This window comes from Vanellus vanellus (genome assembly GCF_965231255.1).
Source record: "Vanellus vanellus genome assembly, chromosome: 4".
Classification (NCBI taxonomy): Eukaryota; Metazoa; Chordata; class Aves; order Charadriiformes; family Charadriidae; genus Vanellus; species Vanellus vanellus.
Genome location: NC_138909.1, coordinates 27,550,769 through 27,576,768, shown reverse-complemented (window position 1 = coordinate 27,576,768; position 26,000 = coordinate 27,550,769). Strand labels below are relative to the sequence as shown.

General features: G+C 39.1%; 1 protein-coding gene across 1 annotated transcript in view; it reads right to left on the bottom strand.

Annotated features, from left to right (window-relative positions):
* The window catches only part of PAPSS1 (3'-phosphoadenosine 5'-phosphosulfate synthase 1), a gene marked incomplete at its 5' end in the record, with an annotated part of 51,684 nt that overhangs the window by 3,542 nt on the left and 22,142 nt on the right, over window positions 1–26,000 (bottom strand). The window contains 6 exons of the mRNA XM_082482774.1: window positions 5,172–5,401; window positions 12,813–13,081; window positions 14,522–14,657; window positions 16,708–16,913; window positions 19,967–20,078; window positions 22,058–22,171. Of these exons, the coding sequence (XP_082338900.1) occupies window positions 5,172–5,401; window positions 12,813–13,081; window positions 14,522–14,657; window positions 16,708–16,913; window positions 19,967–20,078; window positions 22,058–22,171 (1,067 nt within the window). The remainder of the gene's footprint in view (window positions 1–5,171; window positions 5,402–12,812; window positions 13,082–14,521; window positions 14,658–16,707; window positions 16,914–19,966; window positions 20,079–22,057; window positions 22,172–26,000) is intronic.

Genomic DNA, 26,000 nt, shown 5'->3' with positions numbered 1-26,000 from the left:
CCACACAAATTTGGGAACAGTATGTACTAAGTTGGAACAGCTGTCCTGTAAGTATGGCTTGATAGTATTAAAGTAGTCATGACAACAGTATTAAAGGTCCTGGGAATAAACTATATAAGTTAAAATCTCTTCTCTTCACAGATACCCATGCTGCATTCACATTTTACAGAACGTGTGAACAGTCTGCTCTAGTAACCTTACTTATGGGTTCCTTTTAGTCTAAAATAACCTCATCAGTTTTCTTTTGGGACAAAAAAAAAAAAATTCATTTTTCCAGACACTGCTGTGGTTTTTTAAATTGCCAGACTAATTTCCTTTCTTAATTAAGTTTTTTTTTCTCAGCAGCAGTCTGCGGCCGCATTTTATAGGACTGGTCTTCTGTAAAGAACTGGGATTCTCTGCTCACCCAAACAACTACTATTATTAAGCCACCAATCCCAAATTACACTTGTCTGTGGTAACTGAGAGGCCTTTTTGGCTGAAGAAACACACTAACTGTTTTTCTGAAGGGATTTCAGCATCGGGTAGGGATTTTTGGGGGAGTGGTGGTGGTTTTTGTTGGTTGCTTGGTTCTTTTGTCATTTTTTTCTTTACACTCCAGTCTAACATCAATTCACAGATCAGACATTAATTTGGAATTTCTCCATTATAACTAGATTTTTTCCTATAAATTTTTCCAAAACATATTTGGACATTTTCAATTATTGATCCAAAATTCTATGAAATCTAAAAGGGTAAAAACTATGATAACCAAAGGACTGTACCAATATTCATACTAATTTCTATATTTTTTATTTCTTCAGAATTCTAGGCAAGTGGAAATGCTCTAGCTTCCCACAGTAACTAAGATTACGCTTGCTATCTGACTTCAGCAACAATAAAAAGGGAATTTATTTTTTATTTTATTATCCTTAATTTGACCAAAGGGCATATAACATGAAGTTTGCTCTACCCATGCTGCTATACATCTCTTCAAATGCATTCCTCAAATCCCTTTCCTAAATCTTAGGTTTAGGCACATCTTTTTCAAAAATATGTTTTAAGATTGTAGTTTCATGAGGTGCTAAGTGTAGTTCTAAGACATCCAAGAAACAAATTAAAAATCGCGTTGGCTTCACATGAGGTAAAATACAAATATAGTTTCAAGTCATTGGTTGTTCACAGGTCTTAATATTTTAAAAGGTAACTTTAGTCAAACAATTTACAAGTTAAACTTCGTGCACCACTGCAACTACAATTGTTGTGCAGCTAGTATAAAGGCTTTTACATCAGTCTTTTCTTACCCCCTTTTGTCACACACAGTGCTCCATGATTATCGCTGAATGCAATCAGGATATCACTGCCTTTCTTATAAACAGGGGTACATGCAAATACACCTGCTGGTAAGTGACTTCAGCTCCAACACAGCACCACAGCAGCTCAAGACTGTCAACCAGCAGCGTGATGCCCTGATACTCAAAGTTAACCATCAAGTTCTCCAGACTGTTCCCAAGCAGAAATCCCAGGTCTACTGAAACTGCAAGGACAGCATGCATTCTGGAGGATACTAGTGGACGTGAGAAACAAAATTAACTTCTCTACCAACTTCACAAAACTACACTTGCATGGACACCTTTGGGAGCTCGAGACCTTACAAAAAATGACCTCTTAGAATCACAGGTAGCACACCTGAGAAGTAAGAGTCTTTGTTACTCATTTGAAGGCAGGGCCAGTGGGAGGCTGGTATCACATAGTTGCCCAATATCTTATGGTAGGTAGCTGACCAGTACCGATCCAGCATATGAAGATGTACCCCCACATGCATACATGGAGCTCTATCAGCAAGTGTTACATCTTTGTCATTAACGTTGAGCATGAATGTTTAGAGACGTCACAAGCAAAACCCCTCTCTGCCACTTCTAATGCTGCAGCCCCAGCTTGTCAGACATCATCCTGGCAGTTGGATCAAGCTGTTGATAGCGTTTCACCACTAGCCAAAGATTCATCCCCCAGCACCCCCATGGCTTGGTACTGCCTGCAGGAGAAAGATAATTCACTAAGATCACCAAAGAGCCCAACTGCAATAATCTCTGCATGTCTTTGCTGCCAAGCCAGGTGTGGGTCCAACTGTGCCAAATTAGAAAGACATCCAAGATAACAGATGGTGTCCATTATGGCTTCTCACAAGTACCTTCCCAGACACAGGAGTCTAGGAGGCCTGAAAGACGAGAAGAGATGACCACTAGGGGAGAGAATAACTAATTCCAGCAGCTAAGACACACAGCTCAGCTATAGCTCAGTCCAAGGGAAACCCACTTGTCATAACCCTCCATGCACCCATTAGTGATGTGAATTCTTCAGTTGCTTAGTTGGCTGTCAAGTCTCCAAGCCTCAAAGAACTGAGAAAGGTGCAACAGAAATCAAATTACCCATTTCCAAAACAAGTCAGAGCGATGCTTCTATGCATACAACTTTCTTCCCCACATTTTCATGCTGTGTTTTTCACCAGCTAAGTGGTGAGCTCAGGAAAGATTTCCACAAACATCACTGTTTTACACCGAAGGGTCTTCCACCAGTACTGATCCTCTCATATTTCCAGACAATCCTCTGTTCCCTGCCATCCCCCTTACAGAGTCAAACACCACATGGTCCAGGAGCCTGTCACATTTTCAGCATTACATAGACTATCTTGAAATGCAGCCAGCTGCACCCACCCAAGCTCTAACTCTGATTGGAGCCTACCACAGTGTTCTGTCTATGGCAAGCTGCAGCAGTAACGGCACTCTCTTCAGGGAGTCTCCATGTGTCTGCATTGCCATCTAGAGGATTGCTGCCACACTCCAGTCCACCCTGCAGTTTACAAACAGTATCTAGGGAAGGACAAGACAAACAGTCCTACATTCTGACAGCAGCAGGGCAAAACTGCATGTAATAGCAGCATGTTCTTTTTTCCCAAGACAGTGACAGAAACAGGAAAAAGAAAAAGCCTCAAACCAAAGGGTCCCCATAGGCATGATGAAAGGATTATAGGGTGCATATAATGCAGTCTGTGACAACAGGCAAAACCTGTTACCACAGATTTTTTTTTTTTATCATTTGCTCTGGCTAATGACAGAGGTACGATTTTACTGCCCTTGATCTAAATCAAATCTATCCTGCTAAGAGTAGAGTGTCAATGATCACAGAATTAATATTCTTCTCCAAAGATTTTCTGTTCCATCCAATGGGAATTCTGGACTCTCACATTGGCACTCCCCTTCTATTCCAAATTATTAAGAAGTGACACACCTGTATCACTATTTCACTGTAATCTTTGTGTCTTTATCTTCAAAAACCTGCTGAATTACTTGGACAACAAAAAGGACAAATACCCATAGTATCTACTATGACAGCCTTTTGAATCTTTCGTTATAATGTATACAGTTTTGCATAAAACTAGCAATTTTTACATCACAATCTCGTTACTGTGCACAGCAATGACGACTTCTAGATGCATCTCAAATACTGACAGGCACAAATGTAGAAGTGTTCAACAGCTAGGTAAGAGGCAATAAGTTTAGGAAAAGACTTTAACAAATGCGCTAGGAATATCCTTCCCACTAATCTTATTCCTCCTAATGAAAATACCATGTATCAGGGCATAGGTCTGATCTGATGCTACTGTCCATAGCTCCACCTGAGAATTAAAAAAAACCTGCTGCAATGCCATCCAAAGAGAAGCTTCACAGCATTAAGGAAAACCTTACATTGGAATGCTGCCTATATGGGATGGAGGAGGAAGGAAAAACAATGTTGGGAAACTAGAACTGCTAAATAAGCCTCCCCAATTAGCTTCAATTTTAAAACATCTGCAATGTAGCAAATCATCAAATTTCTAAACACATATGGACGTTGTAGAGTAATACACAGTGAAACTATTTCAATTCTTGTTAGGCTTAAACACATTTGCCTTTATCACGCTGCTTATGATTTCCAAACAACAGAAGAACATACCATAAAGTTATATTTAGTTATGTAACAGACAATAACACTTTATGACTTTTAAAAATAAAAGCAGACTAATTCAGGTGCTTGGAATTTACCGCTGAAATATAAAGCAGTTACATCACTTACAATTGAGGTTTAGCCAGCACACTATCTACTAATAAACATAATTCATGGTAAGAAAGTTGCTGAACAAAACTTGGTGGTTGATTGTCACAAGTCACAGTGACATCCCTGGAGACTTCTATACTCAGTGTAACTGCAGCACAAGCAGCTGAAGAACAAGAGATGAGATAGGTTCATTTTTACAGGTCAATCCATCCCATGCTGAGTTCATGCTTTCAAAGACAAACTTTGCTGTATAGACATACTTCTTCAGTTAGGAGTAGTAGGAAATAGTAAGAATATAGAAAAATGCAATTTTTTTTTTAGAAAAACATCTTGCTTGACAGTTTGTATTTCAGTACTAATTTCAACTGCAGTTTGATGTAAAATAGAAGTACAGTTCAATAATCTGAATAAAGAGGTTTAAACTAAAATGACAAGTCATCTTCCTAGTCCCACTCATTGGCACCACAGCAAAACATACAGTGAGTTTTGAACTCCTCTATGCCACATGAGTGAAAAATAATATTTGAACATGCAGAAGGTGAAATTACCTGTCCTGTAACTGGATTGATTAAAACAAAAAAAACAACCAGCTGAAAACCCTAGGACATACTTAGTGCATCATTTTGCATTATTGTTAAACAGAGGAAATAGATGTTTGTCACCCTCTCTTGCCCAGTACCTTCTCCCTGCTGCAGTCTCTCATTGTTTCTCTTCCATCATATCTGATGCATACCTGATGCCTGAGAAGCATATTTAGAAAGATAAACTGGCAGAAAGCTAATCTTACCGTTATAATAAATAGCAACATTTTTCTGCGGATTTAGTAATCTGTGCCAACATACTTCAGAATTAAAGAAACTCAAGTACCTGGGAGAAAAGGGGAGCTTCCAGTGGCAGATAAAATTGGATCAGGTTAGTTGTGCTGTGAAATTGCACCCAAATCATGCTGAAGTCAAGTTGTGTTCATGATCTAAAAGCACACCTAAACATTGCCATCTTTGAGCAATGTGAATTTAATTTAAAATACTATTTTTATGTGGGTTGAGGGTAGAAAGCAGTTATTCCTCAAAAAGTCTTAAAACAAAAATACAACTTACTGATCAGAGTCATAATAATCCATGCACTTCTTTTTCTTATTATAAGCTGCAACTCTGAAGGGTACAATCTCCAGAGCTCGGAGGCCTGGAGCCATTGTCAACACTTTGGCACCGTGGGTTGGTTCATACAGATCTTTCCCAGTGTCAGGGTGTGGCATCCCTGCTGGATCTCGCCCTACAATGTAGAAGTTAGCTCCTGCAACCATCCGTGATCTACAGTGCCACTGAACCTAGAACAGAGACAGGAAAAAACAGTTAACAGAAGAAAACTGTCAAAATATGACCCTCAAAATGTGCATGCACTGTATAATTACCACTTTCTCACTAATCAGACATGATTTTTACTATGGAGCCGCAACAAAACAAAGAATCAATTATGTGAATCACCACCAAAGTTACAACTAAGATATACTACTCCCATTTCATCTGCAAATTAGGCTGCTTAAAAAGTTACTTTAGCACAGTGTATATTCAGGACAAGAAAGGTGGAGCCCATCCATTTCTTAGATCAGTTCCTCCTGATGTTGTCACCCTCCATCCCTTTCCTTTTATATAAAAGGATTAATGAAAAAGCAACTGCTTTGGGAACCTTAGTGGGATCTAGCCACATACTGCTCTATTTTAATCACAGTAATTTCTCTAAAAAGACAACCTGACCAATAGATAGCTGCCAAACATCTCATCAGAAGAAAGACAGGCTACTTAAACAGAGTGTTCACAAGTGATCTAATCAACCTATCTACACATTTAAAAAGAAAAATTACCCATACTCAGCATTTTCACGTGGTGCACGGCACAACTTTAACATTTAGTGTGCGTCAGTGTTAAAACCCAAAGGATATATAAACTAGGCAAATGCTGCACCTGAATGCTTGGAATAGGCTTTCAGAACACTAAGACTGCCTATTTAAACCACAAGCTTCCAAGATGAAAACTGATAAAGCACCTCTAGTATTAGTAAATATTTAGTCACTTTTTCCCGGATTGTTTTGAAATAATTTGATTTAAACACATCTATATAAACTGGGGAGGAACCAGTGTCAGAAACTTCAGCTTTACTGAATTTTTGCTTGGAGGCACCAACTCCCTTCCACCTAATATTTAAAGTATTATAAATATTGACAAACAGCTTTCCCCCATTACTTCACTGCACATTTCAAAATGAGTGGTTTCATACCTAACAACTTGATTTTTACTTTTTTCCTCCAGTTACTACTGAAAGAAAAGAAACAAACAAGATACTTGAAAGGAAAATCTGCACACAGACTATTCAATCATCCACACCCTACAAGTAAATAAATTCTTTCAAATTATTTAGAGATTATTCTCTTTTACTAAATACAGTGAAAAGATTTTTTTTCCTCACAAAGACTGCAGTATTTACTAGATCCTAGATACATTACACTTATGACAGTTTTTAGACTTATGTTACAGGACTGTTGGTGACTTTTCTTCATTTTTATATGTAATATTCTCAAGAGAAAATTTAACTGTACAGTACAGGAAAAGTAAAGTAACTATTACATTACTTTAGGTAACAAAGACACACCACTTCAGGAAATGTCAATATGTTCTCAAACTGGGAAGTATTACCCTAAAAGAATTGTCATACCATCTATATAGCTTAGTGTCTGCCAAAGGATACTCAGAAGATTCTAAAAAAATACAGCAAGTATATAACCATAGTTTCTTATATGTGCAGCCTTACCTTCACATAAACGAAAGGGCCTACCGAGTAACTACATAGTGTAAAAGAGCTTCACAAGTTGAACAGCAATAAACATCTGTCAAAACATCTGTCAAGCGCTAAATTGAAAAAAAAAGAAGGGGAGGCAGGAGGGAAAAAAACCACAAATCATAAGACAAAAGTTGCTGCCACCACTTTTAAGTAAATGGACAACACGATGGATAAATTTTCCTTCCATTACAAATAAATATTTGCATCTCCCTATTGCAAATCTTTACATTAAACAAAATCAGTGTTTCATATTTTAGTCACTGCGCATGCTGTTCTGTTAACAAGCTTTAGACAAGAAGCTCAAAAGTGATTTCTTAAAGTAGTAACTAACTGTTAGTACCTCATTAGTTCTATAACTAATTGTTATAGAAACCACTCAAGGAGGAAGTTTTGCAGTCAATATGGACAGAGTTCTGTAAATCAGTAGTCAGATAATGAAATTAGGAATCAGTCACAAATTACGAGGGTACCGTTGGTATCAGTTTTCATCTTGACCACAGCCAGACATTACACATGACAGATTCCACTGATATTCAAGCATATAGGGTGCTATGGAAGCATCTGGATTGATAGCTATGCTAATAACTTTAATATTTATATTAATGTATATTAACACTATTAATGTATACTAATATTTATGCATTGAGTTTGCGTGGCAAGGTTTTGGTAACAGGGGGACTACAGAGGTGGCTTCTGTGAGAAGCGGCTAGAAGCTTCCCCTTGTCCGATACAGCCAATGCTGGCCAGCTCCAAGACGGACCCAGAGGTGGGCTTGGTGGTAGCACCACAGTGGTAGCACCTCTGTGATAACATATTTAAGAAAGGGGGAGAAGCTGTGCAACGGCAACTGCAGCTGGAGAAAGGAGTGAGAATATGTGAGAGAAACAACTCTACAGACACCAAGGTCAGTGAAGAAGGAGGGGGAGGAGGTCTTCCAAGTGCTGGAGCAGAGATTCCCCTGCAGCCTATGGTGAAGACCATGGTGAGGCAGGCTGTCCCCCTGCAGCCCAGGGAGGTTAACGGTGGAGCAGATACCCACCTACATCCTGTGGAGGACCCCACACTGGAGCAGGTGGATGCCCAAAGGAGGCTGTGACCCTGTGGGAAGCCCACTCTAGAGCAGGCTCCTGGCAAGACCTGTGGCCCCATGGAGAGAGGAGCCCATGTGGGAGCAGGTTTGCTGGCAGGACTCGTGAACCTGTGGGGGACCCATGCTGGAGTAGTCTGGTACTGAAGGACCTGGTGCAGTTCATGAAGAACTGTAGCCCGTGGGAAGGACTCATGTTGGAGAAGTTCATGGAGCACTGTCTCCCATGGGAGGGACCCCACACTGGAGCAGAGGAAGAGTGTGAGGAGTCCTCCCCCTGAGGAGGAAGGAGCGGCAGAGACAACATGTGATGAACTGACCAAAACCCCCATTCCCTGTCTCCCAGTGCCACCTGGGGAGACAAGGTAGAGAAATAGGGAGTGAAGTTGAGCCTAGGAAGAAGGGAGGGGTGGGGGGAAGGTGTTTTAAGATTTAGTTTTTATTTTTCACTATCCCACTCTGATTTGATTGGTAATAAATTAATTTTCCCCAATTCAAGTCTGTTTTGCCCATGACGGTAATTGCTGAGTGATCTCTCCTTGTCATTATCTCAACCCATAAACCTTTTGTTACATTTTCTCTTCCCTGTCCAGTTGAGGAGGAGGAGTGACAGAGAAGCTTTGGTGGGCACCTGGCATCCAGCCAGGGTCAACCCACCACAATTACAAGCACGAAGTGGGCCATACACGTGAAATTCCAGCATACCACAGCAGTTAGCAGCATAATAAACGGCTGGGAGAAGTCTCAAGATCGCGCGCTCTAGTCCTCGTGGGAGACTTCAATTTGCCGGACATCTGCTGGGAATACAATACAGCAGGGAGGGAACAGTCTAGAAAGTTCCTGGAAGGTACTGGGGATAACTTCCTGACACAACTGGTGAAAGAACCAACTAGAGAAGGTGCCCTGCTGGATCTGTTGTTTGTAAACAGGGAAGGTCTTGTGGGGGATGTGATGGTCGGAGGCCATCTTGGCAACAGTGACCATGAAATGATAGAGTTCTCAATTCTGGGAGAAGCAAGGAAGGGGGTCAGCAGAACTGCCACCTTGGACTTCCGGAAAGCGGACTTTGGGCTCTTCAGGAGCCTGGTCGACAAAGTCCCCTAGGAGGCAGTCCTCCACGGCAAAGGAGCCCAGGAAGCCTGGATGTCTTTCAAGACGGAAGTCCTAAAGGCGCAGGAGCAGGCTGTCCCCATGTGCCCTAAGACAAGCCGTCGGGGAAAAAGACCGGCCTGGCTAAGCAGGGAGCTAGTGTTGCAGCTTAGGGAAAAAAAGAGGATATACGGCCTTTGGAAGGAAGGGCAGGCCACCCAGGAGGATTACAAAGAGGTAGTAAAGCGATGTAGGGAAAAAATCAGAAGGGCCAAAGCTCAGCTAGAGCTAAACCTGGCTTCTGTTGTCAAGGACAACAAAAAAAGTTTCTATAAATATATTAGTGATAAAAAGAGGACCAAGGATAATATCTGTCCTCTAGTAGATGGGGCTGGTAACGTAGTAACCAAGGATGAGGAAAAGGCTGAGGTACTTAATGCCGTCTTTGCCTCAGTCTTCAGCAGTAGGACCAGTTGTTCCTTGAATTCTCCGACCCCTGAGCTAGAATACAGGGATGGGGAGCAGAGTGAAGCCCCTGTAGTCCAAAGGGAAATGGTGAGGGACCTGCTTCAGCACCTGGAGGTGCACAAATCTATGGGGCCGGATGGGATCCATCCAAGGGTGCTGAGGGAGCTGGCGGAAGTGCTCACCGGCCCACTGTGCATCATTTATGAACAGTCCTGGATAACTGGGGAGGTCCCAGCTGACTGGAGGTTGGCAAATGTGACGCCCATCCATAAGAAGGGCCGGAAGGAGGATCCAGGGAACTACAGGCCAGTCAGTCTGACATCGGTGCCTGGGAAGGTCATGGAGCAGATCATCCTCAGTGCCATCACACGGCACATGCAAGAGAACAGGGTGATCAGGCCCAGTCAGCATGGCTTTGTGAAAGGCAGGTCATGCCTGTCAAACCTGATCTCCTTCTATGACAAGGTGACCCACTTGCTGGACAAGGGAAAAGCTGTGGATGTTATCTACCTGGATTTTTGCAAGGCTTTTGACACCGTTTCCCATAGCATTCTCCTGGAGAAACTGGCTGCTCATGGCCTGGACAGGTATACTCTTCGTTGGGTAAAAAACTGGCTGGATGGCCGTGTCCAGAGAGTGGTGGTAAATGGAGTTAAATCCAGTTGGTGTCCAGTGACGAGTGGTGTCCCCCAGGGATCGGTGCTGGGGCCCGTTCTCTTTAATATCTTTATCAACGATCTGGATGAGGGGATCGAGTGCACCCTCAGTAAGTTCGCAGACGACACTAAACTGGGGGGGCGTGTTGATCTGCTTGAGGGTAGATTGGCTCTGCAGAGGGATCTGGACAGGCTGGACAGATGGGCTGAGGCCAATGGTATGAGGTTCAACAAGGCCAAGTGTCGGGTCCTGCACTTGGGTCACAACAACCCCATGCAGCGCTACAGACTGGGGGCGGAGTGGCTCGAAAGCTGCCTGGCAGAAAAGGACCTGGGGGTGTTGGTGGACAACCGGCTGAGCATGAGCCAGCAGTGTGCCCAGGCAGCCAAGAAGGCCAACGCCATCCTGGCCTGCATCAGGAATAGTGTGGTGAGCCGGACTAGGGAAGTAATCATCCCCCTGTACTCGGCACTGGTGAGGCCTCACCTCGAGTACTGTGTTCAGTTTTGGGCCCCTCACTACAAGAAGGACATTGAGGTGTTGGAGCGTGTCCAGAGAAGGGCTACAAAGCTGGTGAAGGGTCTGGAGGACAAACCTTATGAGGAACGACTGAGGGATCTGGGGTTGTTTAGCCTGGAGAAGAGGAGGCTGAGGGGAGACCTTATCACCCTCTACAACTACCTGAAAGGAGGTTTTAGAGAGATGGGAGCTGACCTCTTCTCCCTGGCGACAAGTGATAGGACAAGAGGAAATGGGTTCAAGTTATGTCAGGGCAGGTTTAGATTAGATGTTAGGAAGCATTTTTTCACTGAAAGGGTTATTAAACATTGGAATAAGCTGCCCAGAGAGGTGGTGGATTCACCATCCCTGGAGGTGTTTAAGAAAAGGGTAGATGAGCTGCTTAGGGACATGGTTTAGGAGTGGTGGTGTTTTTATCGGGGTAGGTTAATGGTTGGACTTGATGATCTTAAAGGTCCCTTCCAACCTCACTGATTCTATGATTCTATGATTCTGTATTTTCTGAAACTATTCTAGTATAGCTAGGAAATTTAAGCTTCATGTTGTCATTTAGGTAACAGCAAGCAAGAACTCCTTTTTGAATAACTGAAGCTATTTGACTAATACAATTTAGAACAATGTAAGCCACATGTTTGAGACATAAAACTAGCAGCTCTTGTCCCATTTCTATACATCTACACTACTTCAGAACATACTTTCCTAAGCTAGTGAATTTATTGCATTTCGATACAGAGTTTTCCCTTATAGAACTGTTTTTTTTCTTCCAAGGTAATTATCGGGAATGTTAAAAATACAAAAATGCAAAATTGATGCTTATGAAACAGATCCACTAAAATCTCTGCAGAAGGAAAGCCACATCCATCCTGTATATAACTGTAGTAACAGCTGCTTGTTGTTATGTAAAGCACTTGTGCTACAGGAGCAAATCTGGTACCAATGTCTTTTAAACGGCCTATGGAAAAAGATTAAAGGAAGATCCTCTTTGATTACTTGGCTACAAACATTATTGTCAGGCTGTACTCTTAGGTCACTGGAAATGCCACATAAATTAGGAGAAAATTCTTAATTCTGTTCAGAATTAGGATTGTGGATTTTGTTCCTCCTCATATGCTCGTGAATATAGGACTGTACAAGACTGCAGTAGAAGATTTCTGCTACTTCTCACAAAAGGTTTATGGGGAACAGTACAAGATTCCCTAAAGTAACTCACTTACATGCCTCAGCTAGATCTGGACTACAGTTTTTTTCTCTGGATTGAAAGGCAGTGCAAGCTCTGTTTGATCAGTCAACTGGCCAGCAGAAAATAAGCAACACCTGTCAAATTTAATACCACTGGTGAGATCTCCTATCTATCAAAAAGCTACCACAGAGTTTACCTCCTGGTCAGAATTTGAGTTTCCTGTGACTCGGGGGGGGGTGGGGGGGGGGAATGGGGAGAAGAGGGAAAAAAAAAAAAAAAAAAAAAAAAAAAAGAGATGGAGAGCCAATATCCTCTAAAGGAATTGCCCTCAAATGAGAGCATTTATTCTCTCTGCTGCTTCCCACAACCCTCTAGGGATTCCAACCCAAGACCTGGCTTCTAAATAAAGTGTTGCCAAAGAGTTATTTCATACAAAAGCCTTGAAACAATTCTCTCTGAATTAAGTTTGCCAAAAAAATAAACAAAGACTCTTTTTTTCTAATTTATGTATAGCCCTCCAACATACAAACTTTTTGCTTAACAGTCATAAAACTTAAGTATCTTAACATTCAGGACAATATTTGGTATTTTAACAAAGCTCATAATTCCTTCCAAAAAATACCATAAAAAAGGAGGAAAAATTAGTTCATTATCATACCCTTATAACTGTAAAGAAAGGAGCCCATAAACCCAACATTGTCTCCCACCATTTCCATCAAAATCCTCCAATACAGAATTTTCTTCATAGAAAAATGTTTTGGTTGATGACAGAGGGAGTCTTTATGGTCTGGTTTCACAAGGAAAATTAGTCTCCTCTCTCCATCAAAAAAACCCACAACACACAAACATCAGGCATAGCACAAAATACTTTACTGTTTTGTTTTAAACTTTTGATGTATTTACCTCAGTTGGTCCAGCATACATCATGGGGGAAGGGAATATAGCCACCACTGTAGTTTCTGGATTCAAGATTCTCTCTTCCAGTACTGCAGCATGTTGCTTCATGCGCCACATGAGAGGAACATCATCCTCCTTTGTCCAGCCTCCAAGTGGATGCAAGAGTAAAACTGGGCGCCGGTAGCCACGTTCTAAAAGCTGTTTATGAGTATCCTGCATTAAAAGAGCATGCCCATTGTGCACCGGGTTGCGTAACTGGAATGCAAAGACAGCATCTATGGAGAAAAAAAATAAACAAACACAACAGACAAAAGATATAAGGAAAGCAAGTTATTTTACCAGGAGTTGTACAACCATAGAAAAATCTTCAAACAGTACAATCTTTCCTCTGAACTCTACTAAACAAGCATAATAGCAGTAGTCACAGGTCATTAGAGGATTATGAATTATTATACTAAATAAGTAAAACTAATAAAAACCAAACATATTAAAAAAAAACATAAATCAGCTTCTTTCATTTTTGAGATTTCCACAGAATTACTCTAGTTTCTCCAACAGCTATAATCTTCTCTTTGGATTTTTTCACTTGCATGAGCATATACCATAAAGTTAAATTGTAAGAGGAAATCAAATTATCCTATCTGTCTTAAAGGCTCAATGTATTATCAGAAGAACAAATGAACATGTTTGCAACAAAACAAATAAAAGGGGATTTAATGTGCCTTAATAAGTTTTCTTCAACTAAACAGCTTTGTAGAGTTTACACACAGTAAGAACAAAGCAAGGCTAACTGCTCCAAAGTATTACAAACCCTTCAACGAAAAACTCTGACAGAACCAGGATTTCTCCCTTCTGCAAATCAAGATGAACTAAGGAACGCTGCAACACAGCAAAATCACAATTGAGAAGTTTCCCAATAAGGAACCAATGAAATGTAGAGAACAGGTCTTTTTCAGGTATGAAACATATTTATTTAGGGGCTAGCTAAACAAAGACTGGTATCTCAAACCTGTAGATGCTGGAAATACTGACCACACTGAAAAAAGACAGGCACTTAGGACCAATCTCTGTTCGCATTCTTGATGCTAATCTCTTCCCTCGAACTTAGAAGTGCTTAGCAGCTGCCTGCCAGTCTCTGCTACAAGGCAGTATGTTTGATTTTTCTCTGCTTTATGACATTACTCAGCCTCTTATTTATCTGCCTAACACAGCTGCTTTACTGAGAAAAACTGTTTTGTTTCTTCTGCAATGTAAAAATTGTGAACTAACTGCTTGCTTTAACTGTCACACATCTCACTTCTCACCCATCTACTTGCATTACTGTCATAAGCTTTGCTTCCCAGTAGCAGCATGGAACAGAACAAAAATAAAAGAGCTTTCAGCACTCAACCATACCTCTTAGGTTTTAGCTGAACCTGATAATTTTTAAATCACATTCTACCAAATCTGTATTATCTTTTCTTGCATTAGTAACATGTCTAGCATGCATGGAAAGATAAAATTCAGAACCTCAGGCACTACCAGCTTCTCTTGTGTATTTAGGCAATGCAATGCCTGAGGTCTTAAAAATTAATACCAGTAAAAGGCAAAGAATGCCACCTAAGAGAGCATTCAAAATCTTCATCCTTGAAACAACACTAGCCCCTCTGGTACTGAGACAGCAGGCTTTTGCATAATCTTTGCAGGAAGAATCAGAACAAGAAAAATTTACTCACCAGCATTCATTTCCTTGAATTTCTGCCTTAGCTCAGCTGGAGTGAGACGGTATTGATCAAGTCCATCATTCCAATAAATACGATCTAGGACCTGCAGATCTCCACCTACAAGCCAGTTCCCTTGCTCCATAACCATCTAAGAAAAGAAAGGAAAATCCTTGTTAGGATTAGTGGTGAGCTACTCCTGAGCATCTAGAGCATTGCAATGGGGGCACACCTTTACCAAGGGAAGAGTTCTGGGTTAATTTTATTCAATAGTCTCAAGTCAAGCATCAATGTTTAAAAAAAAAAAACAAACAAACTGGAACATAGTCCAGATATGTGCAGGAGAGATGTACAAGTCTTCAGTAAGCATATGCCTTTCTTTCAAAATAAAGGATTTTTTTAATATATAGAAATGCAAGTAACCAGTATTCTTAACCAATATTATTACACGACAAAAAAAGATAGTGGCTAGAAAGCCTAATATATTAAGTACAATGAAGTTGCACTCTTTATAGCTGTTGGTCAAAGCAAATGCAGTTCCAGTATCAACCTGCAGTTTACAAGATTCTGGTCAGCAATAAAGTAACAAATAAAACAGTTTTGATTAACTACTCGTCCACTTTAATTTACGAATAAAATTAGAATAATTGAAGTAGGATAGCTTTTGGATTCATTTCACACCAGCACTTTACCAAGGTAACATATATTGTACACTCACTAGGATTCTTTAATATTTTCAAATATCACCTCACCCTTTATAAAAAGATAATTATGGCAAGCTGCTTAAGATACTCTAGCAATGACCATAGAAATCACTCAGAAATTGTTATTTTCCAATAATGCATTTGCTTTTGAAGATGGAACCACAAAAAACTTCCAAGTTTCATACGCATTTCTGATAATTTTTAAGCCTTATGTAATTTAGAGATGACAACAAATGTTGATATAACATAAGACATTACATAGTAAACCCACACAGTAAGTGTGGACTTTTCAATTTATTTTTGAGATAGATGGCCTGCTGGAGTTGAATGATGCCATCCCCCTCCCAAAGAAAATGCCAGACTTTGACATCTTACCAAGGTGGGGGGAAGGTGTGATAAAGATATGAAGATGAGAACACTCTACACTACAGTAACCCTCAGGCACTCAAAGACGTCTGATTGATTTAGAAGAGCCACCAGATTCATGTGCTGTCATGAAACTACTATGCACACATTCATATGCTATCATATGGACTTTGAAAATCTTCTAGAGTACTCTTACTTATTTCTAGCAGGAGATATCCTTTTTCAGATATACTCCTGAATACAACTTCAGTCAGTAAAAGGATGACATTACACATTAATAAAAGAAGTTGATTACACATTAATAAAATAGACAAGTCAAAAAATCCATAGTCTTCGCATATGTATAACTGTTAGTCACACATATGCTTTTAGAACATATCGAAGGTTTTCCCTTTTTAAGGGTAAGCTCATAATTTGAGGATTGATTTCTTTTTATCTGATTTTAAGGCATAGCTGTAAACAAAAAGATACTATAAAGACAAACAGGGAAAGAAAAGTATTTTGGCTCTGCAGAGCTAAGATGCAACATTTACATCAGCTTGCAAAACCAAACACAGCATTGTGATGAGTATATTACAATTAGAATATTTCAATATGACTTACACAGAAGGTCAAGAAAATAAAACATACTGAACACAGTGAATTGGAATTAACTCCCCGGAGAGTTAAATGATGAAGCCACCAGAAATGGGGCCTATTTCAAAAGCATCTAAACTACGCAGTTCTCACGTGCTCCACATGCAGGAAGAATTTAAGTTTTCTTCCCTTCACAATGCCTATATCCGCTGATTAAGGAGCTTTGATGATCCATCTGGCTACACAGAGGGATGTGCTTCCTAGGCACACTAGAGGGCAAAGTTTCCTCTTCTGTAGCACAGATTCTACAGTACATTCTAAATTTATTTCATGTGTACATATTGACATTAGATTTTCACACTAAGTGCAGACTATTCAACAGCTGCGTAGAACAAAAAAAAAAAAAAAAAAATCACCTTTGTTTCTGCTCAAATGTTTAATTAGTTCTCAAAGTAGTTTTACTGTCAAAATATACCAGACATCAGCTTCACTTAATTTGCAGCACCACAAACAATACAGCTAATAGGACTAGATTTTTAACTTTTAAACACAGACCTTGATATAGGGATGTTCTTTGCATGTTGTTCCCCATTGCCTAGCACAGCGTTCCTCTTTCCTGTGCTCGTAAAATTCAGGATTACGCAGAATGGCCACACGGCGACCTTCGTACACCAGTGCAATTGCTGTACACCCATCCAGTCTTTCTTTGTCTTCTTGGGTAGCCGTTAGCACTATAGGCACTGACAGATTAATAACTCCCCCTGCAGAGCAAAGAAAAAAAAAAAATGCCCTTATCCTTAGTAATGGTCATCAATGATATTATGAAAATCTACCCTCCCTAACAAGTTACAGTCCAGGCTGTAAGTGTATCACACAACAGGTAGTTCAAGTACTTATTTTAACAGGGGTTAAAAGCAGCTTTTAGAATTAACTCTTGCATAAGATACGTGTGCTATAAAAATGTGCAAGCACTGAGATTTGAGGAAGAGCAAAGACTACTGAAAATAGCAAGTACTTATAGCTGCACACAAGTATTTAGACTGTGAGGATACTACTTTTTTGGTATCTCAAATGAATATCTTGTTCAAGAAGCTATATAGTAAGCAGAAACACACAACTGACATTTTTAAACAGATCATCTAAAATATTAGGCAAGATTGCTATTGGAGTGGATAACAAGTAAAAAAGAAATAGCATTCTCAGTAGCCTTATGGACTCTCAGTCCACAAGAAAAGTTCAATGCAATAAAAGCAGCCAAATGTACACAGGCAGTTAGCATATATAATTCAACTATTTCAAAAGGTGACTTTTGCTGTTTACTTAAAACAGTATTCAGATTCAAGCATATATATTTCAGAAAAAAATGTTGAGTTAGGCAGACATTTTGCAGTTTGTTTAGCTGAAAGCTTACCAACTACTTTACTTCTAAAACTAAACCAATATATCTGAATTTTAAGGTTATACGTGGTTCTCATTTCTAAGCGTTCACTTCACTGCTAGATGCTGGAAGTCTTTTTTTTCTTGACCACAAGAGTGAGACTTGAGAAACCCAGTGGAGTAAATACTGTAAGTGTCATACAAAGGCTTGAATTCTAATGAGCATACACTTGCCAAAACAGTGTAAAACTTTTGGATGGTCTCCAGGAGAAAAGTCATGAAGTTAATAGGAGTTTTGCTGTTAGCTATAGTGTGGTCAAGACCCTAAATAAGGCTGACTTCACCATTATTTGAGCAATCCTTTTTTTATAATCTTCTCTCAATTTTACCTTAAGTGTGATAGGATGTTAAAAATGACGAAGCTGGATGAAAAGTTTAAGAAAAAAATAGGTGCTTCTTCCTTCATAATGCAAAATGAAAAGCATGCTGCGCATCTTCTCTTATGTTCAGTCTTAGTGATCAGAGTTATTTTCAAAGCAACTGGATCATAAAATTGAGCTTGGCGACAGTCACAAAGAAGGTGATTTGCCACCCCTAATTTGATAATTAAAAAAATCCTTTTGCTTTGTGAACAAGTAAATAGATATTTCAAACTGTGATGAGATCTCAAACGCATTGATTATTAAAATTTTGTCAGTGACCAACAAAAAATATATAATATCTTTGACATCTGCCTTCAGCCACTGTACAGATGAGAAACTGAGGCAAGGTAGTGGAGTGAGTTTTGTTAAGTCACAGACAAGTACAGTGTCAGCTTGAGACTATTTCAGTTAACTCGAGCTTTGAAGTCGGAATATCAACACACCTGCACTGATCTCCATAATGTAGAAGTCAGACAATATGAGCATTACATTAAGAGCTCAAAGGATGAGATGCATTTCAGGTATTAAACCGTTTCCCTCTCTTCAAAATCAAAACCCTAGAAAATGACTGCTGCTGTGAGACTCCAAAATTAACATACCAAGCAGGGAGGAAACTTTCAGGTTGTTGCTTTGACTTAACTGTTGCCACTGCTTCAAGTAGCAAGGCAGCTTTAAGGAAATCGCATTTTTCTAAAAAGGTTCTCATATATAAATGTTGCAGTAGATATCTAAGAAAAGAAAATATGGTAGCATGTAGAGGAACATGACTGTTCTATTCAAGCTTAGGACGGAAAATGGTTTCCATCAATGTTATTCAATTTTTTTCATTACTCATTTTTTTGCAGCATATGTAAGGTACTAAAAACAATTTTAAGAGAAGATTAAAAACTTGTAATGTTGCCATATCTGAAACACTCACCTATACGTGGTCTTAAAAGCCTTATACAAACTCTGATTTACAGAAGACTATGGGGCAGAATAAGGAGCTACAAGCTATTTTAGCAGTTGAATGCATCGCGTGCCATCTGCAGAGTATGTTTCCCTTGGACTGACACACAGAAGGCAAATGAAATGGAAACAAAACTAGCAGTCCAAAACAATATTGCAAACCCTAGATACTGCAAAATAACAGGATGGCATTACGTTGCCTAAGATAGTATCTGAGAGACTTATAGAAAAGAGAACTAGAAAATATAGGAGGGACAACAGATGTCTGGATCATAGAGATGAAAGACAAGTGACTTCTTTTCCCCTGCTATTTAGTCTCCAGCAAGAGAAGAGTAATGCAGAAGGAAGTGTGGAGACAGGAATTTTTACTATCCCTCTTTGGTAGGGAGGGTGCAAAAAAACCTAAAAGGCTGCAGGAAAACACAGCCTTCAAAGAGAAATGACAAAGGATCACAATCAAATTCCAAAACCTGAGGATGTTATCACTTGTTGACTACCTTAACTAATGCTTACCAATTGGTAATTCAAAATAAAATATATTTGTTTAAATCATCACAAGATAATTACTAAGTCATAGTAATTCAATTACATGTGACAATTGTCCATACTCAAGCTACCTCCTCAAATTCTGATTTCACACTTGCAATAGCTCCAGGACTCAAGTCAGTTTGTTGTCCTTTCCTTGATTACTATAATTGAACAAACCTTTTGGCACACAAAGCTAAACAGCAACTAAATTGCAATCCTGAATTCTAAAATCAATTTCTTCAAAACAAATTAGAAGAGTGGATTTTAGGTTTAAATGTTTTTCAAAAATTAAAACATTTGAAAAATCTAATTTGTAAAGGCAAAAGGACAAGACATTCAAACTTTAACACTATGGTAGGTGTAAAAAGAATAAACCCACGAAGTTTAAAACTGATGATTATAATATCCTATTCTCTTACCCCAGGTTGTGCACAAGCATAATAATATGCTACCACACCACCACTAAGAAGCAAAGCATTGGCAATATTTTAGAAATATTTTAGTTTGCTCAGTTTTACAAATGGCAAGTTTTACCCTACCATCGAGGAGACAGTCAAAGTGAAGGCACTGTAGGTATTCTCTCTCTCTCATAAAGCCATTCAGGGGTGTTGCCCAACCTTCTGCTAGCACTTGCACCCATTGCATATCCACCTTGTAAAGAAATGGAGACATAGACTTAGAGCAGATAAAAGTTGTTGCTTAATGACTGACATCAGGTATTAATCACAATTGATCATGATGTATCCATAAAATTCAGGACAGTATAAATGGAAGTTTTCTCAGTATTACAGTTTTTAGTCACAAAGAATTCAAAGTTTCTACATGTAAGAAAAAAAGGAAAAACTTGTTCCCCACTGTTCATATTTTTGGCTATTTCCCATTCCTTACACTAGATCAAATTTCCATGTGTTAAAAAAAGAGACTAACAAACAAGAAAAACCCCACAACAGCAAACTTTATTTCTAAATGTTTGACAAAGTTCAACTTAACAGAAATAGAGTCCCACTTGCATTTATTTTTTAACAAAGCAAGATAACCAAAAGGTTAAAAAAAAAAAGAAAAAAAAAATCAGAGAAACAACACATACAATTACCACAAAAATATCAGAATTATGGGAATGAATATTAGGAGGTCTAATCTTAGATTAGAAAGTAAATTTTTACTGCAGAAACTAGTGAGACAGCCCAGAAGTAAAATTCTCTTGGGTCTAGTACTTAGTTTAGTTTAAGAGATATCAGCTCACAGAGAATTTCCTTCCTTAGCACTTAAACAGTCAAACTATGACTTAGCGTGTGGCCTCTATTATTTCTGCAAGTGTATTACTAAGACTTGATCAAGTCTTTGACAAAGACAGGCTTTGCTTGTGCAAGTCTCTTTGGCAAAGAACATGACTAATTTTATTACACTGTTTAATCTATGCTGGGGCAAGTACAACACACACTTTCTTCCCAAGGTTATGTTATATATTTGCTTGATATTTAACAAACCGCTGGTTGGGGGTGTAGAGGGAAAGGATTTATTTTTCTAGATAGGGAGCAATTTGGAATGGGACATAACAGAAATTTAATAATGGTGACCTTAAATATTTATTCCTCATCAAAGCAATAAATAGTTTTACAGACACATATGTGAAAGGAATCTAGTAAGATGCAGTGAAAGGAAGTATTAAAATTTATTAGTAGTAGAAGGCTAGGCAAATTTTAAAACTATTTAATGCAGTGCTTAGTATGTCATCGCAGTCCTTCAAAGTCAAGTTACTCACTGCAGATGCTCAACTCTGAGCTTACTCAGCTCCTAGATCAAATGCGTAGCTTTAAGTTCTAGTAATACTGTCAAAAAGTCAATGGAAAAACTTATGCTTTGTATCTGTGTTTAGGCCTAGTTTTTCAGAAAAAAATGAGGTAAAACACAAACACAGCCAGAAGCAGCTTTCTCTAATTTATCAGAGTTGGAAAATAATACATTTAACCAAAATAAGAACTGAGTTGATCAAGTTGATCCATGCTTTTCCACATTTTCTCTGCTAGAAGCCAGAAAAGAAGTATGAATATGTTCTAACCAGAAGAAAAAAAAAAACCAAACAATAAAGTATATCTGATGACCTCTCTGTGGACTTAAATTTACAACTGTTTGAGCCTGGTATGTAAGGTTACATCATTCAGCTGAAGGTTACCACCAAGCAGAAACAAGAAGCAGTAACTGATTTCCTTCATATTTCTTGGTCATACAATTCAAAAATAAAATGGTTAGTGTAAGTACACTGAAAAAAAAAAAAAGTTAGTAATTCTTCTAGAAAACAACTACACATACTAGACATGCCAGGCATGGTTTAGTCCATGGATGGGGAGGGGGGAAAAAGCGTGGGAGGGAGTCACTGTGAATTTAAACTCCAGACTTGTGATAAACTAAGTAACAGTATACCAGACGTTATTTATGAAATTACAGAGATTCAATTGTTATCTCTACTAAGTGATCAAAGAAAACACAGATACTGTGATTTCTCTCAAGAAAAGAGGCAAACGTTGTCTTGAGATACTTTCTGTAACCAGTACAGGTATTTTGACTATACCCGCTTCCGCTGAGCAGACTGTCTTTCAACTTCAGCAATGAGACAACTGAACACACAATACCTTATTTATCTCCAAGGTTAACAGAGACTCAGCATCAGTTTTGGCCAACTGTAGCTTGTTTTCTGGCACATAAAGCTCTTTCACCTCATAAGAGGCATCCACTGGTACAATGTCCTGTATAAAAGGAATAAACAGAACTTAATGTTTGCTCAGAATGCTTCTTGGACACTGAACACATAGTCAGGAAGTAAAATTCTAACGTTGCACTACTCTGTAGCAAGAGTTTATTCATTAAGCAATTTTTACTCATTTAAAAACCAGTACTGTTCCAGGATTATGATATATTGCTAGCCAAGCTGCTGGCTTAAGTAACTAAAGTGAAACATTCTGACAAGAGATTTTTTTCTAAACCTTAAGTACCCCATAGAACATTTACCTAGTAAATATTTAACTACTGAATTAAGTGCAGTTTTTATGACTTACTAATGCCTTTATAATGACTTTATACTTGCTAAAGAAGTAAAAAAAAGTTTTAGAGACTGAGCATTTATAAATTTAAGTCATTCACTATAGAACATACATTAGAAGTGGTAACATGGAGGTAAAAAAAACTCTCTCAACTGGAAGTGATTAATACAGAAGTGCAAATTAAATGTACTACCTACAGCTAATAACACACATATATGCAATGAACTGAAATCTAGTTTTATAACCAGAATACCACAGAATATCAATTTTTTATTTGAAATAACATCAGTTTTCTTCTATGTGTTTTAAACAAGACATTCTTGCTCCACGATGCTCAAGACCTTAAACTTCTCATAAGATAGGTATATATGGACAAAACCATAATTAAAAAATAAAAAAAAAAAGGGAGAAGGACATAATGATAAAGCTTTAAAGAGTCTCCTCTGACAAAGGATGGTGTAAAAAGTCAAAACTCAGTTAAATCTTCCAGTGATATTCAGTAGCAAAAAATCAGTGAAAAACAGATGACAGTTCTTTTTAAAACAGGTTTTTCAGAGTTTTGGTAACTTTTGTAAAGTAACGCTTTACTTCTTGAGAAAAAAGCTCACCCTTACAGCAAAGTATATACAGACCCATAACAAGAATAAAGTCGTTATCATTATTTTTCCAGTATATGAAGCCCAGATTAAACAGGTATGCCAGTACGAAACACAAAGTTTGCCCAACCATTTTAAAGCATTTATTCAAGCGTTTATCAGACATTAGGCACTACTTCCATGGAAAATCAAACAAAGGGAGCAGCATGATGAAAGCAAGTGGGAGATACAATGACTGCGAGTGTAAAGACATGGTGAGTCTCACTGGCTGCCACATAATTCACATCTCCAAAGACAAATAAAAGAAAAAAAAATTAAACTAGCACTTAGAAATTGTGTTTTATAAGGAAAAGCTCAGTCTGCTACATATCAGACATCATTTGGGAAGCTGACTTTATTAGATAGTGAGTTAGGCAAAACCTGCCTTCTGTTTTCTCTGCCTCAGCAGCAGCGTTACAGCCCAGGAGAGCTGCAGCAGCCTGCTGCCACAGCAGTAAGCCCAGAATCAAATAAGTGTATTGCCTAAGAAGAGCAGACCTTACAAGCAAAGTATAATGACTGAGTATATATTATGCTGCTTCACAGAAGGGCCCCTCTGGACACTAGTTCCATAATATGCTACAATGTCCTTAATTTTACAAACCATCAAAATCTTAAAATAAACGTGCCTATCAAAAAGGTCTCTTCCAATATTAACCTGGTTTTAGTGTCCCACTAATGGGCGAAACAATGGAAAAAACAAAGGTTTCAGATTGCAGTTTCTGTCAAAAACCTACCTTATTATAAGGATATAAATAGCTTGAAGACAGTTCTAGCAACATCGTCAGACATTTAGAAAATTTGTAGGATTAGTAAACCTAGACTCCCTTGCGGACATAAAAATGATATTCAAAACAACATCTTAGATTTAAAAAAGAAAACAGCCAGCAGCAAGCAGAAGCCATAGGTCTTTAAACTGTACGAATTTTAGGAAAATGTTAGGCTAGCAAGCCATCTAGCGACCACTTTAAGGTAGTAACTTTACTCAAATGCTCATTCTACCAAGGACAAGTTATACAATATTACTCAACGTTTATTATTTCTCAATGCATTCATGTAAATAATGGAAAAATAGTAAAACAATAAACTAGATGCTTTATGGGAATGTGCCTCCTCAGACTGCGGTGGCACGTTCTTTGCTGATGCTTCTAACACCCTCAACAGTCTGTAAAGAAAGGGCCTTCAGGCAAGTTTTCAGTAGATGGGCATTCACAAGTGACATCCAATTTACATCACTGAATGACTAGTCTTATGAGTTCACATTAATTGAGGTGTGAGGCCACTTAATTATTTATATATGGAAAACACAAAGAGAAGTATTTGCTTGACTATAGTAATCACTGAAGTTTTGGTACGTAGAGCTCGCAGGGAAGTTTGTCAGTACTCTAAGTACAGGGAAAACTGAAAAGTGCAATGACAGCCATGATCTTAACACAGAGACGTGCAATTTTCTGGACTGATGGCCTCTTCTCTGCCTGCCAGCTCTGTTCTATCGCACTTTAAATTCACTTGAGCCATAGAAACACTCTTCGTCTTGTGCCGACAAGAGAAATTTCTGACCCCAGCCATTCACTGCTGTTTCTCTCAAATATGTAAAGATGCCCTTTACACATTTGTTTTGGTCAAAATAAGTCACATTTAGCTTACATAGTATATCTATACCAACCTAAATCGTCTTGACTGAAAACATCTAGGAAATACTTATACAAACTCATCAATCAGCAGATCTAACTGGATAACTGTTGCCTAACCGGAAACTACAATTAACATAGAATTGAACCAAAACCTTGGCTGTGCCTTTTCCCTGAATACCAAAGTTAAAAACAAGAGAAGAAAGCAAAAGAAATAAAATAAGTAACAAAACATGACACCACAGTATTTAATGACTACACAATTCAATGTAACTGAGGCTTGTCCTTTAATAACTCCAAAATTATACATGCTTTTTTACCAATTCAAGCTACTGAAATCTATTTTTATGATACTGAGGTGGATTGAGAACTGGCTAAATGTCTCAGAGGGTTGTGGTCAGTAACACAGAGTGTAGTTGGAGGACTGTAACTAGCCGTGTTCCCCAAGGGTCAGTACTGGGTCCAGTCTTATTCAACATATTGATCAATGACCTGGATGAGGGGACAGAGTGTACCCTCAGCAAGTTTGCTGATGACACAAAATTGGGAGGAGTGGCTGACACACCAGAAGGCTGTGCTGCCAATTCAGGAAGACGTGGACAGGCTAGAGAGTTGGGTGTAGAGGAACCTAATGAAGCTCAACAAGGGCAAGTGTAGGGTCCTGCACCCAGGGAGGAGTAACTCCATGGACCAGTAGTTTAGGGGTTGACCTGCTGGAAAGCAGCTCTGCAGAGAGGGACCTGGGAGTCCTGGTGGAAAGTAAGTTGACCATGAGCCAGCAGTGTACTCTTGTGGCCAAGAAGGCCAATGGTATCATTGCACACACTAGAAAGCATGGCCAGCAGGCCGAGAGAGGTTATCCTCCCCCTCTACTCTGTCCTGGTGAGGCCACATCTGGACTACTGTGTCCAGTTCTGGGCTCCCCAGTTCAAGAAAGATGGGGAATTGCTGGAGAGAGTCCAGCAGAGGGCTAAAAAGATGATCAAGGGACTGGAGCACATCTCTTATGAGGAAAGGCTGAAAGACCTGGGTCTGTTTAGTCTGGAGAAGAGAAGACTGAGAGGGATCTCATCAATGCTTATAAATTTCTAAACGGTGGGTGTCAAGAGGATGGGGCCAGACTCTTTATAGTGGTGCCTGGTGACAGGACAAGGGGAAACAGGCACAAACTGGAACACAGGAAATTCCATCTCAACATGAGCAAAAACTTCTTTACTTTGAGGGTGACAAATTAACGTCATTGTACTGTATTTCGTACAAATGCTTACT